This window comes from Molothrus ater, chromosome 1 (assembly GCF_012460135.2).
Source record: "Molothrus ater isolate BHLD 08-10-18 breed brown headed cowbird chromosome 1, BPBGC_Mater_1.1, whole genome shotgun sequence".
NCBI lineage: Eukaryota > Metazoa > Chordata > Aves > Passeriformes > Icteridae > Molothrus > Molothrus ater.
The window spans coordinates 149,481,700-149,495,279 of NC_050478.2; the positions used below are offsets into that span (position 1 = coordinate 149,481,700).

At 39.6% G+C, this 13,580-nt stretch overlaps 1 protein-coding gene across 3 annotated transcripts in view; it reads right to left on the bottom strand.

Annotated features, from left to right (window-relative positions):
• The window catches only part of SLC45A4 (solute carrier family 45 member 4), an 85,471-nt gene that overhangs the window by 35,249 nt on the left and 36,642 nt on the right, over window positions 1-13,580 (bottom strand). For all 3 annotated transcript variants that reach the window (XM_036398612.2, XM_036398596.2, XM_036398605.2), the window contains exon 2: window positions 960-1,578. In XM_036398612.2, coding sequence (XP_036254505.1) covers window positions 960-1,203 — 244 coding nt within the window. In that variant the 5' untranslated portion in view covers window positions 1,204-1,578. The remainder of the gene's footprint in view (window positions 1-959; window positions 1,579-13,580) is intronic.

Genomic DNA, 13,580 nt, shown 5'->3' on the forward strand with positions numbered 1-13,580 from the left:
AATGCCATTTTCTCATGTCAAACAAACAAAAACCCCCCATGTGATTAATTCAATATGCTAATCTGGAAATTTTTAATCAATGTTGTAAATAGTATTCATTGAACATTATTATTTAGTTGGTGGAGTGTTTCTGGTTGGCCACAGCTGAGCAAGCTGTAAGGTACACCTGCACAGGTAAGCCAAAGCAAACATATAATATACAAATATATAGACAATTATACAGTGCACACACATGGTTGGTTTACTCCCCACTCAATCTGGCATTTCCATTCTGTGTCGTGTCATATTTTCTGATATATGATTGACCAGTTTCTGTATTTGATAAAGGCAATATCAGATACTCTTAATAATGTAAACAGTTTATTTGAAACCTAATGACAATACTCACCATGAAATTCAACACTGACTATCCCTATTTTAACCACACCACTCCCCTCATTATCATCTAAGGCTATTGGTATTCATAGTTTATTCATGTGCATTCACATGCTGTAAACTGCAGATTAATCACACAAAACAAGACTCTCTAGGGGTTAGAAATAAATGCAGTAGTTAACTGGAAAAAACAATTTATCTAACTGTTTAGATATTGTAAAGTACTGTAACCTGAAGCATTTTGCCATAAGTTAAAAAAATGCTTCACTGCAAGCCTTTATAGCCTAAGATTGTTTCTAGTTTCTAGGACACTTACCTTGTAGTAGAGAATTTTAGAATTAAATCAGGCTACATTTTTTACAGAGGGAAGCAATATTAGACAGAAGATGAATGCATGTAGGAATCCTTCCCACTTAAACATGATCACACAGTTGAGTCTGTGCTACAGGCACTAAGGAAAAAAACTAAAATTCTTTTTACCTTGTGTACCTTTAGCTGGCAGACACATCTTCCCTCTTTGCCTGGCTTCAATCAATGCAAAAATATATAGAAAGCTTTGACTCACAGAAATGAGAATTACTTACCAATTTGTAACAATACAGGTGTTACCAAAGCTGTCTCCATGGCATAACAAAATTCCCTGCCAAACATTACTGCACCATGCATCACCCACAGGCGTATTGGTATCCGGTCTATGGATCCTTCACTAATGGTCTCCTCCCTACTTTCATTCTCCTTGGTTTCTGGTTTCTGAAGCTGTGCCACAGGTAGATCTTGAACTTGCATAGATTCCGAGTCAGCATTCTGAGGAGCCATTTTCATTACCATAAAAAATATATGTATTTGTTATATCTATATAAATAATACTACCATAACTCCACGAACAAGTTAGGGTGTCTTCTCTTTCAGCTTCTGTTCCTCAGGCAAGTAATGCTTATATTCCTCTTGTACAAACAGGTATCTTGCAACTTCTTGTAGAGATACGAGACATTAAGAATGAAAAGCTATTTGGTAAGAATTTCAACATATGGCTTGCTGGTTTACTGTGAGTTAGAGTTAAAAATCCATAATTGCCATTCAGTTAATACCAGTTTCATAATTATTATTGAAGAAGTGCTGAAGTTGTTATTTGTGCTACACAGAGGTGGAAAGGCGACACAAAGAGGTGCTCCACTGTTAATCCCCATCGAGTGGCTGATTAATCTGCAACAAAGAGCAAGCATTTAAAAATTTCAATAGGCTTTTTCAGGATATTGTGTCCCCCCCTTAACCATATAACCTATTTCCTGCTTCATGCTTTCCATTGTCCTTGCCTAGAGTAGGGTCCTTTATTCCACGTTCCCTCCTACCTCTGCACTTTCCATTGAAAAGCAGTTGTGCCTTGTATTTAAATGATGCTTTACTGTACTCCAGTTCCTCTGGTTTGTGGTCCTACACAAAGCCACAGAAGAATGTCAGGGTACTTGTCCAAGATCCTCAGAACACCGAGCACAAGACTAAAATTCTGGGAAATTTAAAGCACGTTGCATTTCAGAAACAGCATAGGATATTCCAGTTCTATGCCAGGAAGATGATTCATCAATTACCATGGTCACACACACATATCTCCATTTAGATTTTTGGAACTTGCAAGTTACTTTGCAGTAACTATCACACCATTTTATGCTGAAGATATTTCTCAAGGAAGCATGAGCAAAATAAGCCATGATGAATATAACTAAGGATTGATATTTAAATATTTAAACTTTAATGAAGATATACACAGCATATGAATTCATCTTCTTTCTGCACACAAGACCAGACCATCTTACTCCCACTTCCTGTGAGGCTGCTGAAATTTGTGAAAGCAGAATGGTACAGTATCTTCCACATTAAAATTATTAAAATATATTCTAAACAGGTAAGACAAGCTTCTTCTGTACCTTCCCCTCCTTTGTGCCATAGACAAAATCTAAGCAGATGTACAAATACTGCACCATGCCAATCAAAATGTGTTTAAGCACTTAGGAGAAGAAAACAAAGCTTCTTATAAGAAAGTCAGATTACATCAAGTTTGTATTAGAAGGATGCATGTTTACATCTCTGCACACAGGGTGACTGAGCTGTGACCCCAGGACCAAACCCCTCAGGGATACGGTTCCATGAAATGCTGGCTCTGGCAGCAAAGCTGGCCTCAGTAGAAGTCCCCATGCTGCAATTCCCCATCTCTTCAGTTGTGGCCACAAAAACTCTTTGTGGGCCTGAGCACACACCAGATCATTAAGTGGTGAGCCTAAAACTGAGCCTTAGGAAACAGATGCCATGGTTGGTGTTCAGTCACAAGAGCAGCTCTGTTTCAGTGGGACTGAGACACTGTTCTACTAAAAGTGCATCATGAGAACACCACCTTGAGCACTCCCTCCTGCTGACACCCTCCTAAGAGTTGTTTATTGCACATATTTTATTCTTCCATTCAAAAGCATCTTTTTTGGTACATGTCTTCTTCTTCCATGCTCCCCAAGATTACTGGAACTCTCACATTTGACCACCTCAACAACAAACTAATGCTAAAACTTTATTTTGAGCTGGACAAACCTTTAAATTACATGACAAAGTTAAAATAACTCACTGAACTAGAGTATAAACCAAGTTTTAAGTTCAAGGTTTTATCTATAAGCATTAAATAGCTCAGAACAAAAAGGACTTGGAAAGCATTTCTCTACCCACTCAGAATTAACAGAAATTAAGATGTAAGTAGTTTATAATAAATGTAAAGTACTCTGTGCATTAAAAAAAACACATCCACCTTACATAACACGAGTTCTGAGAGAGTAAAGCCTACAAAATACATGTTCTGGAGTAGGAGCAATTATTTTAATTACAGACTAGTCATAAAATGTTTAACTGCTGGCAGACTCAGGCATCATGACATTCAGTAGAATTTGAAAGTATACATGTGAGCCCTTATTATCCAAACCTCAGCAGAACATCTATGTTGCATTACAGACTAAGGGTCATGGATTACTCTCCTGCACAGTCTGGTTTAAAGTTTCTACTGTTTTTTCATGCCTGATTTCCCCTCCTGTGAAGGATTTAATTGCCTTTGCCTAAACACCTCCTTCCATATGCAGTTCCAGGGTGAGGCACTGAGGAAGGCAGTTCACCACTCCAGAATATTCTGTGATGCACTGGGGCAGCCTGCACATGGCAAGGAGGATGACACCAAGCCAGGAGCATTTGTTCTGGGAAAGGATAAAGAGGCAGGACAAAAGCAGATATCTGAGATTTAGCCCATTTGAGCAAGGCTCTTAAGGGATGACTGAAAAAGTTATTTCTGAAGTGGAAGATGATGGGGAGTGATCAGATAATTTAAGAGCCAGGAATAATGGGTGGTAGATGGAGGTAGACTTTGAAGCTGTAATTGACACAGATAAGAACAGCACATTTTAAACATGCCAGAAAAAGCAGTTACAGTGTTCAAGTGCAATAGGAGGAGGCACAATGGACAGGTTTTATCTAAAAGAACAGAGAATTACTGTTCCATTATGTCAATTTTGTGGTAAGCATAACGCTAGACTTCCTGCAGCACTTTCATCTGACTCCAAGTGCAGGTCTAATACAAGAGCCAGAGAATAACAAGAGCCTCTCAGAAAGGTCTTCAGTTCTTTCCTAAGCCCTGCCCAGTTGTGTTGATGTTCATTTTAGACTGATATATATTCTGCTTCTTTTTTTCCAAGTTCATTTTGAATTTGGCAAGATTGAATACTGGCGTTCTTTCTTCTCAAAGAGGGAGAGAAATTAATTTACTTGATGGAAGTAAATATAACAGAGGCTTTTATGCAGCAAAGAACTCCAAAGTAAATGGCACCTGTAGAGAAGCTGGATTAAAATACCAATGCAGAATTCTCTGATGTCTGCATCCAGCACTAATTGTTTTTCATGGCTGGTTTTCAAGGGTATTTTCATAACTAACAACAAATAAAGCAGAAAAATGAAGAATTTCATCCATGGGAAAAGATTCCTGTTGGGCATTGTACACAGGTTGGGTGGGAAGAGAACTTCAGATACAGAAATATTTCTGATCTTGCCGAGGGTTTATGGGAGGAGGGGACTGATGACACTGGCTCTTTGTCAGCTTAATTGCACATATTTTACTCTGACCTTTGGCCATGTTTTAGCAATGACAAAAACATATAAAGCAATAGTTAATATTCCAACAAAACAGGTGAGTAATATAGTCCAAAACCTACTCTGTAAGCAAAATTTTATAAAGCTTCTCAAATTGCTTGCAATCTTATCTTTGTTATACTTTTACTACCTACCTTCCACTGAGGCATAATATGACTGTGTCAAACACAAAACATGTTACAGGCTTGACAAATCAGTAATCCTCAAATAGGTACTCTTCACAGACAGAGTCTGTGAACCATCAAAGAACCAAAGGAAAATCACTGCCTTTCCTCAGGGTTTGCCAAAGAAGAGCAAGTGTTATATAGGTCATATCTGTAGCCCACAAAATTTCATGGTTTTCTTTTCCCTAGGGAGCACTATGATGCTTAGGATGCACAAAGAGCTCATGCTGCATAATTATCCAACACGATGCCTCGGGCAAATGACTTCTATCACACATCACAGTGTGTTTTTAAGTTCAGGACTTGGGGGTTTGACAAACAGTGTTCCTGCACTTGTGATGCCACCATCTGGAGGCCAGCAGACTGGTAGTACATCCATCAATACCAAAATAAAATGAGGTTAACAGTGATCCTGCCCAAATTGTTTAAGACTGAACTATTTTTGATGCCTGTTTCCAGATCTCTCTTGCTAACAAGGAATTGGAATGCACTGTTTGACAAGTAACTAGAATTTCTGAACCAGTGCCAAAGCATATGACTGTAAGCTGTGGAGTACACAGCACGTTTCAGGTAATCACAAATGTATTTTTCTGAGCTGTAAAAAAGCCAGCAAGTAGAAAACAGTTAAATAGGCCCAACTGCATACCATGAGAAGATTTCAAATCTTTCAGATGGTTTTCTTCCTATAAAGCCATTGAGCACTTCCTTCAGGCATTTACTGGTGTAGGAAACAATCTCAGAAGAGGTGGTATGCACTAATTATAAAAACTCAAGACAACGACAAAAATAAGCACAGCCTATGAAAAACTGGAATGAGCAAACTGAAAACAATGGAAATACTTCTGCCCAAGCACTACTGAATATCTAAGGAAAAAAGGAGAGGATTGAACAGAGATAAACTACCCCTTATCTCATCCTCTTCTTTGAAGTTTATTGCATTAACTTCCAGTCATTCATGTAGTTATCTCCTGCCTTCAAGATCTGCCCCTTCCGTTATCATGACTCTCTTTTACATGCAAGGGTACAGAGTGACCAAAGCTGTCTTAAATAATGAAGAGCTGCACTCAGTTTTACTCATAGGAATTATTTTCTAATGATGTTGGAAATACTCTATGATTCTAGAGTTTAAATGAATTTTACCTTCTTGATGGTAAAAGGATGGTACCTTGATGGAGAGGAAGGATGAAGAGACACCTTGAGCTATCATTGCATACAATGACTTTTCATTGTTTATTACTGTGAAGGTTGACAAGGGAAAATAGCTAAGGATCAATTAATCAGTTATTACAGAATTTAAATAGGCTTTAATAAGTCTAGTCACAGTTGTCATCGTCACATTAGGACCTGTCAGTGATCCATTCTCCTCAACACATCAAAAAGCCCCAAACCACAAAAAACCCAAGTAGGTGAACTTCCTCATGAAAGTTTCAAATATTTACTTGGGAAAAAAGTGTAAGACTGCAGAAGCTGCCAGTCTAATAGGAGAGGATTTTCATTCCTCTGCAGAGCCTTACAACTCACCCTCCTCCAATGCTTCAATGAGTGCATCCCACAGACATCCATGCTAGCAACCACAATATTTCACCTGTGAATCATGTCAGATTGACAAGCCTGTAAGTGCCCAGTCATTCCATTTATTTGTCAAAGACTTTTCTGCCAAGTTGGTTTATGTTCAGGTTTTCAAGTAATCTGGCCATATCTTGAAGAGTTATCTAGATTGATTTAAGTTTAACTTTAATATTAGCATTAGAAAGAAAGGTATTCTGAGTTTATCTGTCTTTTCTTCAGGCTGAATAAATGTTTGGCTGAGCACTTCCACCACCATGTTTCAGACAAACATTACTTATTATTCCTTCCACAATTCAATGCAAAGTGGACAATGGGTTCTGCTTTGGCATCTGACTGGCTTCTGAAAGGACACATCGTTTGGGCTTGTGCCTTTTCAAGAGTAAAATGGATTTTGTCCAAGCATAATTGGACAAAATTGGTGTTTTGAGTTCAAATGCTCTGTGCTCCACCACACCAACAGACAAAGAGAATGCTGCTGTAAAAGAGAAGTTCTTAAAGGCAAGACTGACCTTCAATCCCTTCTGCAAGCATGGCTGCACCAGCTTACAAAGCCTTGTCCATTCTCAAAATACATTAAAAACTACTCTGTAAGATCAGGCAACTGATTTTGTAAAGAAATATCACATAAAATACATTACCAGCTTATTCCACGGCTTACACTCTAGGTTTCTCATTCACTTGAAGCTGGTATAAACCAGTACTTCCTCTAAGAGCACCATTCTGTTCTTCCTTTTCTTTGCCCCTTGTTCCTTACTCCCACTGCTTCCTGCGCAGCCACACGAGCAGCACAGCAGTGAACCAGACACTGTAACTGATCCAGGCTGAAAACGAAGCTGACAAAACCAGGTCCAAGCAGCTAAAGAAATCCTTTCTAAAATCCTGTTGGCTGCAGGGATCAATACCACAGTAACGGGGGGGAAGTGTCCCTTTGGGCAGCAATACCTAAAGCCAGGGTGAAATTGCAGCTCACAAAGGCGCTGTTGGTGGGTCCCTGAAGCTACAAGGTCAAAAAGCAAACTCATATGCTCAGCTCCAGACACCTGCTGTGCAGAAGGATCCTCAGGCATGCTGGGAGAGTTCTCCTGTATTCTCCTTGTACTGGCCAGATGCAAGGCAGAACACCACTTGCTTGGCCAACAGGCAGCTATTTTCTCCCTGGCAGTTTTGTGGCTCTGTTGCTAATAATTAGCTGCTGTTTATAGTAACAGAACTGGTGACAAGGGATGTTTTTTTGGCCCATGTCAATACTGAAGTGTTCAGTCACTGCACTAGGAAGAAAAGCATCTAGAACACATACCTGGAAGTCTTGGCCCAGCTGGATAAATGTGCTCAACTGCCCTACTCGAAGTTCAGAGGAAGGGCTGTATCCTTCTGTGATCTAATGAAGTTGTTCCATCATAAAAGTGTAGACAAACTCTGTGACTTGCTATATAGGTGAGTCATAAGGCCTTTGGTTCAAAAGGGCAGCAATTACAGGCAGGCAGTTGTTTCAACTCTCTTTAAGACTTCTGACAGCTAAATGCAAACATTAAAAGCTTTGTAGCTACTACTTTCTAAAAAAGAACTGTATTAACCCTATCAGAGGGGGAAGACTACACTTGTTCAGAAATACTTTTTAAAAAAATCAATTATATCATGTATGACTTAACAATATTTCCATATATGAGCTATGTTACCTCCAGCTCCTGAAAGTCAATCTCTCACTTTAAAACAGTCTTACATTACCCTGGACTGGCCTGTTGTGAATCACTAAAACCCTGCCAATGGAAAAAGGTTAAGGCTAACTGGGTGCAATAAAGAACCACATTTGACATGTCCTAACATCTAATTCATCATTTAGGTAATCAAAGGCATTGAAACACAACAGCATAAACCAGCTTCTTCTACAAGGACATCTTGCCCAAACAACCCTATGACAAATACCGACTGCAGGTCAGATTCTTAGCAAGTTTATCTTGAAACCTGAGATTTGAAAAAAAAAAAAAAAAAAAAAAAAAAAGAGAGAAAAGAGCCACTGGAAACAGCACAGTGCTTTTGCATCATGACCTACTTTTGAAGCTACCACACAATTTAGGCCACAGAAGCAAGGTCTGGACAGGGGTAAGTCATTCTGCAGCACGTTGTGAATTAAAACAATATGAAGCAATCCACCTCACATGGAGAAACAGCATTTTTCCCACTTCTTCCAACACAAACTTTTGCCTGACTTCAGGACTCCTCACACACTCTAAGTCAGTTGATGTCTTTTACAACCTTGCTGTTTAAGCCAAAACACGATGTTTCTAATACAAATTCATCTAAGAGAAGCAGATGATGCTGGCAGCTTTTCTACTCTTAACGCTGAACATCTGACATCCTCTACTCCCCCAACAAATAAATATCCAAACCACAATCCAAAACATAAAAGGGAGGGTGTGAACAGCTTGATTTTGGAAGGGTTAATGAAGACTTGTTGCACCCTCTCCTTGGTATGTATACAAAATTCCAGAAATTATTAAACCCTGACAGGCTTACAAACTCCAGCCCTGCCTAAGTTAAATCTTCCATAGGTTTTCCTGCTTCCTTCTTTCCATAAAGCATGGCCTTGACTAGAACCCCCTTGGCTTTCTTGGGACCCTCTTTCCACCCCCTCACAGCTTACTCAGAAAATAACCAAGAGTAAGATTTTGGCTCCTGCTGGAAGAGGTGGTGATGCAGTCACAGATGGCAATCTGGGCATGACAAACTCCCCAGTTGGAATTTTCCTGCCTGGACACATGAGGAAGAATAGAAAGCTCAAGAGGTAAGGTGGAGAGGTGAAGATACTTGTGGCACCAGGGAGAACAGCTTTGTAAGACAGCACTATTTCATCATTATTTGTATTTTGGGGGCCAACATAATTTCTCCATTCATTACTGGGAAAAATAAGTAGGAAATCATGGGTCTTTATGCAATTACTGAAACAATTCTGGGAAGCCATCTTTTTAAGAGGGATCCAGAATTTAATGTGAGACTTTATTCAGTGGATTGGATATTATACTGCTCCCTAAAGGCACAGCCTGTTACTAATATTAGATCAGATTACATTGTTAAATCACAGCTGCTGCTGTTTTTAGTAGGAAATACTTCATTTTGTTAAACTGGAGAGGTGGCATTATCTGATTTAACTTATATTTTGATTTACTGATATAAAAAAGTCATATATACTCACATTACCTTCATGTTTATTAATACAGATACATTAAACAAGTAAACAGCTAAGGGAGTACATGCATAAATAGCAGTAGAGAAGCCTTCAGAGCTAATGGAAAACGTAACAGCTGAGACCAGGGATGCTGGGAAGAAAACAAGCACTAAGAAGCAGTGTCACAGCACAGCAAACACATAGGCATGCTTGATTTGTGATAACTGCACGTCCAGTTAGCAGGTTCTACACCCAAAATTAGGTAAAGGGCAAGACAGCAAGCACTAACAGCTTTCAAAACCAAAACCCAACAACCAAGTCACCACAAAGGCACAGAACTCAAAACCTCATGGGGACAGAGATCACTCAGGCCGGTGTGCAAACATGGTGTTATGGGCTGACACTGCTGCAAGCCACTAAGAAAACTCACTGATTTGGTCAGATAGGCACAAACTTCACTCTGCCTGAGCTAAAGCTATGGTCCAGCTTGGAATGTCCTATTAAAAGATCCTCAAGTTTTTAAACCATGTTGACCCCAAATGTTATCTCCCATCAGAATTAAACAGATTTGTTCCCTCTGTCTCTGTGAAGTAGAACAACAGAGGAAAACAAAATTAAGGCTATCATCAGCAAACTTCTTAATACATAACCAAGTGGATTAACTGCACCAATCCCACCTTCCTGCAGAAGGAAGGGCAATGTCTAACCCAGCTGGGCTGGTGGTGTAAGAATAATCCTACTGGGACATTGTTGCCAGTAGCATTTGTTTAGCAAGTTCTTTCACACCAAGGCTGTCCTCCCAACTGCAGTGGGGAAAATGGAATACACCAGAGCAACCTTTGATGGTTTTCCAGAATAAGAAATACTATCTATAATAGGTTGAGACTAGAGTTTTTGCATGAATATTCATCCATAAAAAAAGTCAAGCCAGGACTGATTACTTAGACTGTATCTGCAAAGTTAGACATCCCTTTCAGATACTACTGTGAAAAGCACATTATTTTCACATACTGGCATTTAAACTAATCATATTCACTGCCTGAAAATTCACAGGCTGGTTTCTTTAGGCTGCAAATACTTAAGAAACCCAAATACTGACAGAATATGTATTAGACAATTACAGAAGCTATTCAATAGATCAAGACAAAAAAAGAGCACAGCATAGATCTTCATAAGCCGACTTCCTCTAGCATATCATTAATGTCTGCAAAGTCTAATTCATTGGAATTATCTTCAATTACCAGTCCCTAAACGCATTACCATCATTCAATCTCAGAAAACTCTGTTAAAGGAAGCTTTTGAAAACATCCCTAGAATTCTGTTCACCCTCCAACAAAGAGGGAGAAGTCAGGTTTTGACCAGATTTTACTAACTCTGAGGAAATAATTACTCCCTCAGAGAAAAACCAAAACATCTCAGAAGAGGGTTTCTCACATTTCAGATTCTCCAAAGGGTTTGTAAACAAGTATATATAACTGGTTATATCATCTTGCACTAAGTGCTCTCATTTTGCCTTGTTTGAGTGGACTCACAGATCAAAGGGGAACCTCATCACCGTGATTGCTTGGTAAAGAAACCAACATTTACAGCCTAACCTGCAGCTTGAACACCGACTCATCAGGATTGCTGGAAATTGTCTCCTGTCAGCACAAGGGAGAGAGATTCCTTCCCTTCCCCACACAAGCTTTGCCGAGCTTCCCTCCATCTGAGCCAAGGAAAATACTCAAACATCCCCTGATGAAGTATTAAATAGAACTCATCACTTCAGTACTGAAAGAAAGGAATAAAAGGTGTTTAGAGATAACATTTATTTCTTTCTTACTTCCTGGCACCGAAAGAATACCACCTCCTCCTAAATCTGCTACAAAGGGTGTGGTAAAAGAGCTGCTTTCCACCCCTCTGGCCCCACACCTGCGATGAACGAGGTGGTGCTAACAGAGGAAACTGCAGGTTTAGGGTGCAGCACCTTCGGTAAACATCTGCAGCGCCTCCCTTTAGCCGCACAAATAATTACAAACAAACGTTGAGAAAGCACACTCCATAAAAAGTATTGCTGGAGCACTTGAGCAGATCCCTGCTCCAGTTTTTGAGGCTGTCCCAAATACCAGCGTGACAGACGTGTTTATGTACACTGCCATGAAGTGGAGCTATTTGATTTAGTTTCTCAATTATTTAAATAAACATTTGAACTGACCTAGCAGTGATGCACAGCCTGGGTATTTTAAGTAAGGTGTAAGATTACAAAACAAGACAAACAAAATTAAGAATTCCCTCTTAACCCCAGTAATTACTAAACCTTAAAATCAGAGAATTACTGTTTGGTCAATAATATGGATAAATCAGCACTGATTTCAGACCTTATTTACAGCATTTAGGATCAATACAGTAAGAACTTCCACAACCAGTACTTTTAACAAAGTAGGGAACCCACACCACATAAGAGTTATGCCTTATAGGAGACAAATACAGATAATAAACAGACTGTATTTAGGCCAAGGTACAAACCATTCATTTTAGTGCAAATAAAATGCTTTAGATAGCTGGTTTATAAGCAGCCCCATAGAAAGCTGATGGTCACATTTAAGAGCAGCTTGATCAGGACATTTTGATTTTGGACGATGAACAAATGCTATTTTAGAATGTGTTTTGCCAAGCTCTAACCCTGTTAGAACTGTCAGGATAAGATATTTACTGACATGTACACTAAAATAATAAGAGGTTACAAGTGCTTGGCAGCTGGACTTGATACATGAAGACCAGCTAGCAGGGCAATATTTAGAGGACACAAACCTCTTGCATTTGTGACTCTGGAGAACTATGAAATACTTGGCAAAGGCTTGCCAGAATTTGGCATTTTTACCTAATTTGGGAATGACTGTCAGCTGTTCTCCTCTTAGAGGATGCACAAGCTCCAGCCTCCAATGCCACTTCAACAAGCAGACATTTGGACACTCTGGGATGAGACCTGCAGCACTCCTGCACCACAGAAGTGTTTGTACCCTGCTGTCACATCAGTGCAATCACTATAGAAATTCTTGCAGGTGAAAATATTTGAAAGCAAACCCAACTCCCAGTCTAGGTTTAGCCCTGTCACAGTCAGACAATTCAGTCATGCTCTGTCAGTCCCAACAACTTTTCCTGCATGCTTCCAGCAAAACAGACAGCTGCCATCCTCCAAGGGAAACTCAACATATAACCCAAGGGACAAAGCTGCACTGTGAGATGGTGGCAGATCTCATCCATGGGACTCTAAGCATCCTCATTTCATCCAGATCACGGGTCTTGCATCTCTCCAAGTCCCCACAGAGGCAAGTTTCCAAGGCAGAGTGGTTAAGAGGAATCAATGGTTTCAGCAGCTGCTCTATAACTATTTGTTACAAGGCAGCTGGGACTACCACAAGCAGGTTGTAAAGGCAGTAGAGATGCTAATGTACATTTAAATACCTTGAACATTGGTTCCCCTTGTGAGCTATTATTCCCACCTTCTGCCAAACAAAACCAAAACCAACCCACCCAAAACAACAAGCAAATGCTGTTTGAAAGGCATCTCGCCTCCTGAAAGCATTTTGTTGGAGGTTACTATCAGATAACACAGATGGATTACCTAAAACATCCTCAGTGAATTAACCTTTCACATGCTAAAACTGCTTTTCTTGAATATCCATAAGAACAAAAACATTGTTGCAATAGTGTCTACTGGACTAGGCAGGCTTCTTCTAGGAAGAGGAGATTTCTCTGCATTGTTATTTAAAATCAACAAGTCATAGCCAATGTTAATTTAGCTGTAAGATTCAAAGTGATTGCACTTGAGTCATTCTGCAGATACAGGGCTGCTGACATAGAGAACAGGGCAGTGAGAGCACGATTGATTGTTTAGAAAACAAAGCTAATCTAGTGGTTGTTTCTTTATGCAAGGCTAATTGCATACCAGCTGTAGTGCCTTTCCAGATCATTCTCAGAGGCAGAATGAATTTGTGGTCAGATAATATCACAGGTATTTCTCTAAGTAGGCAGAGCTGCTTTAATGTGTGCAGGCACTGAAAGCAGCATATGTGAAGAGCAAAACAATGAAGGAAACACCAGAACTGAAGTGCACAAAGTAGTTTGATACTGAAGTGTAACAGCTGAGCTGGCAGGTTATC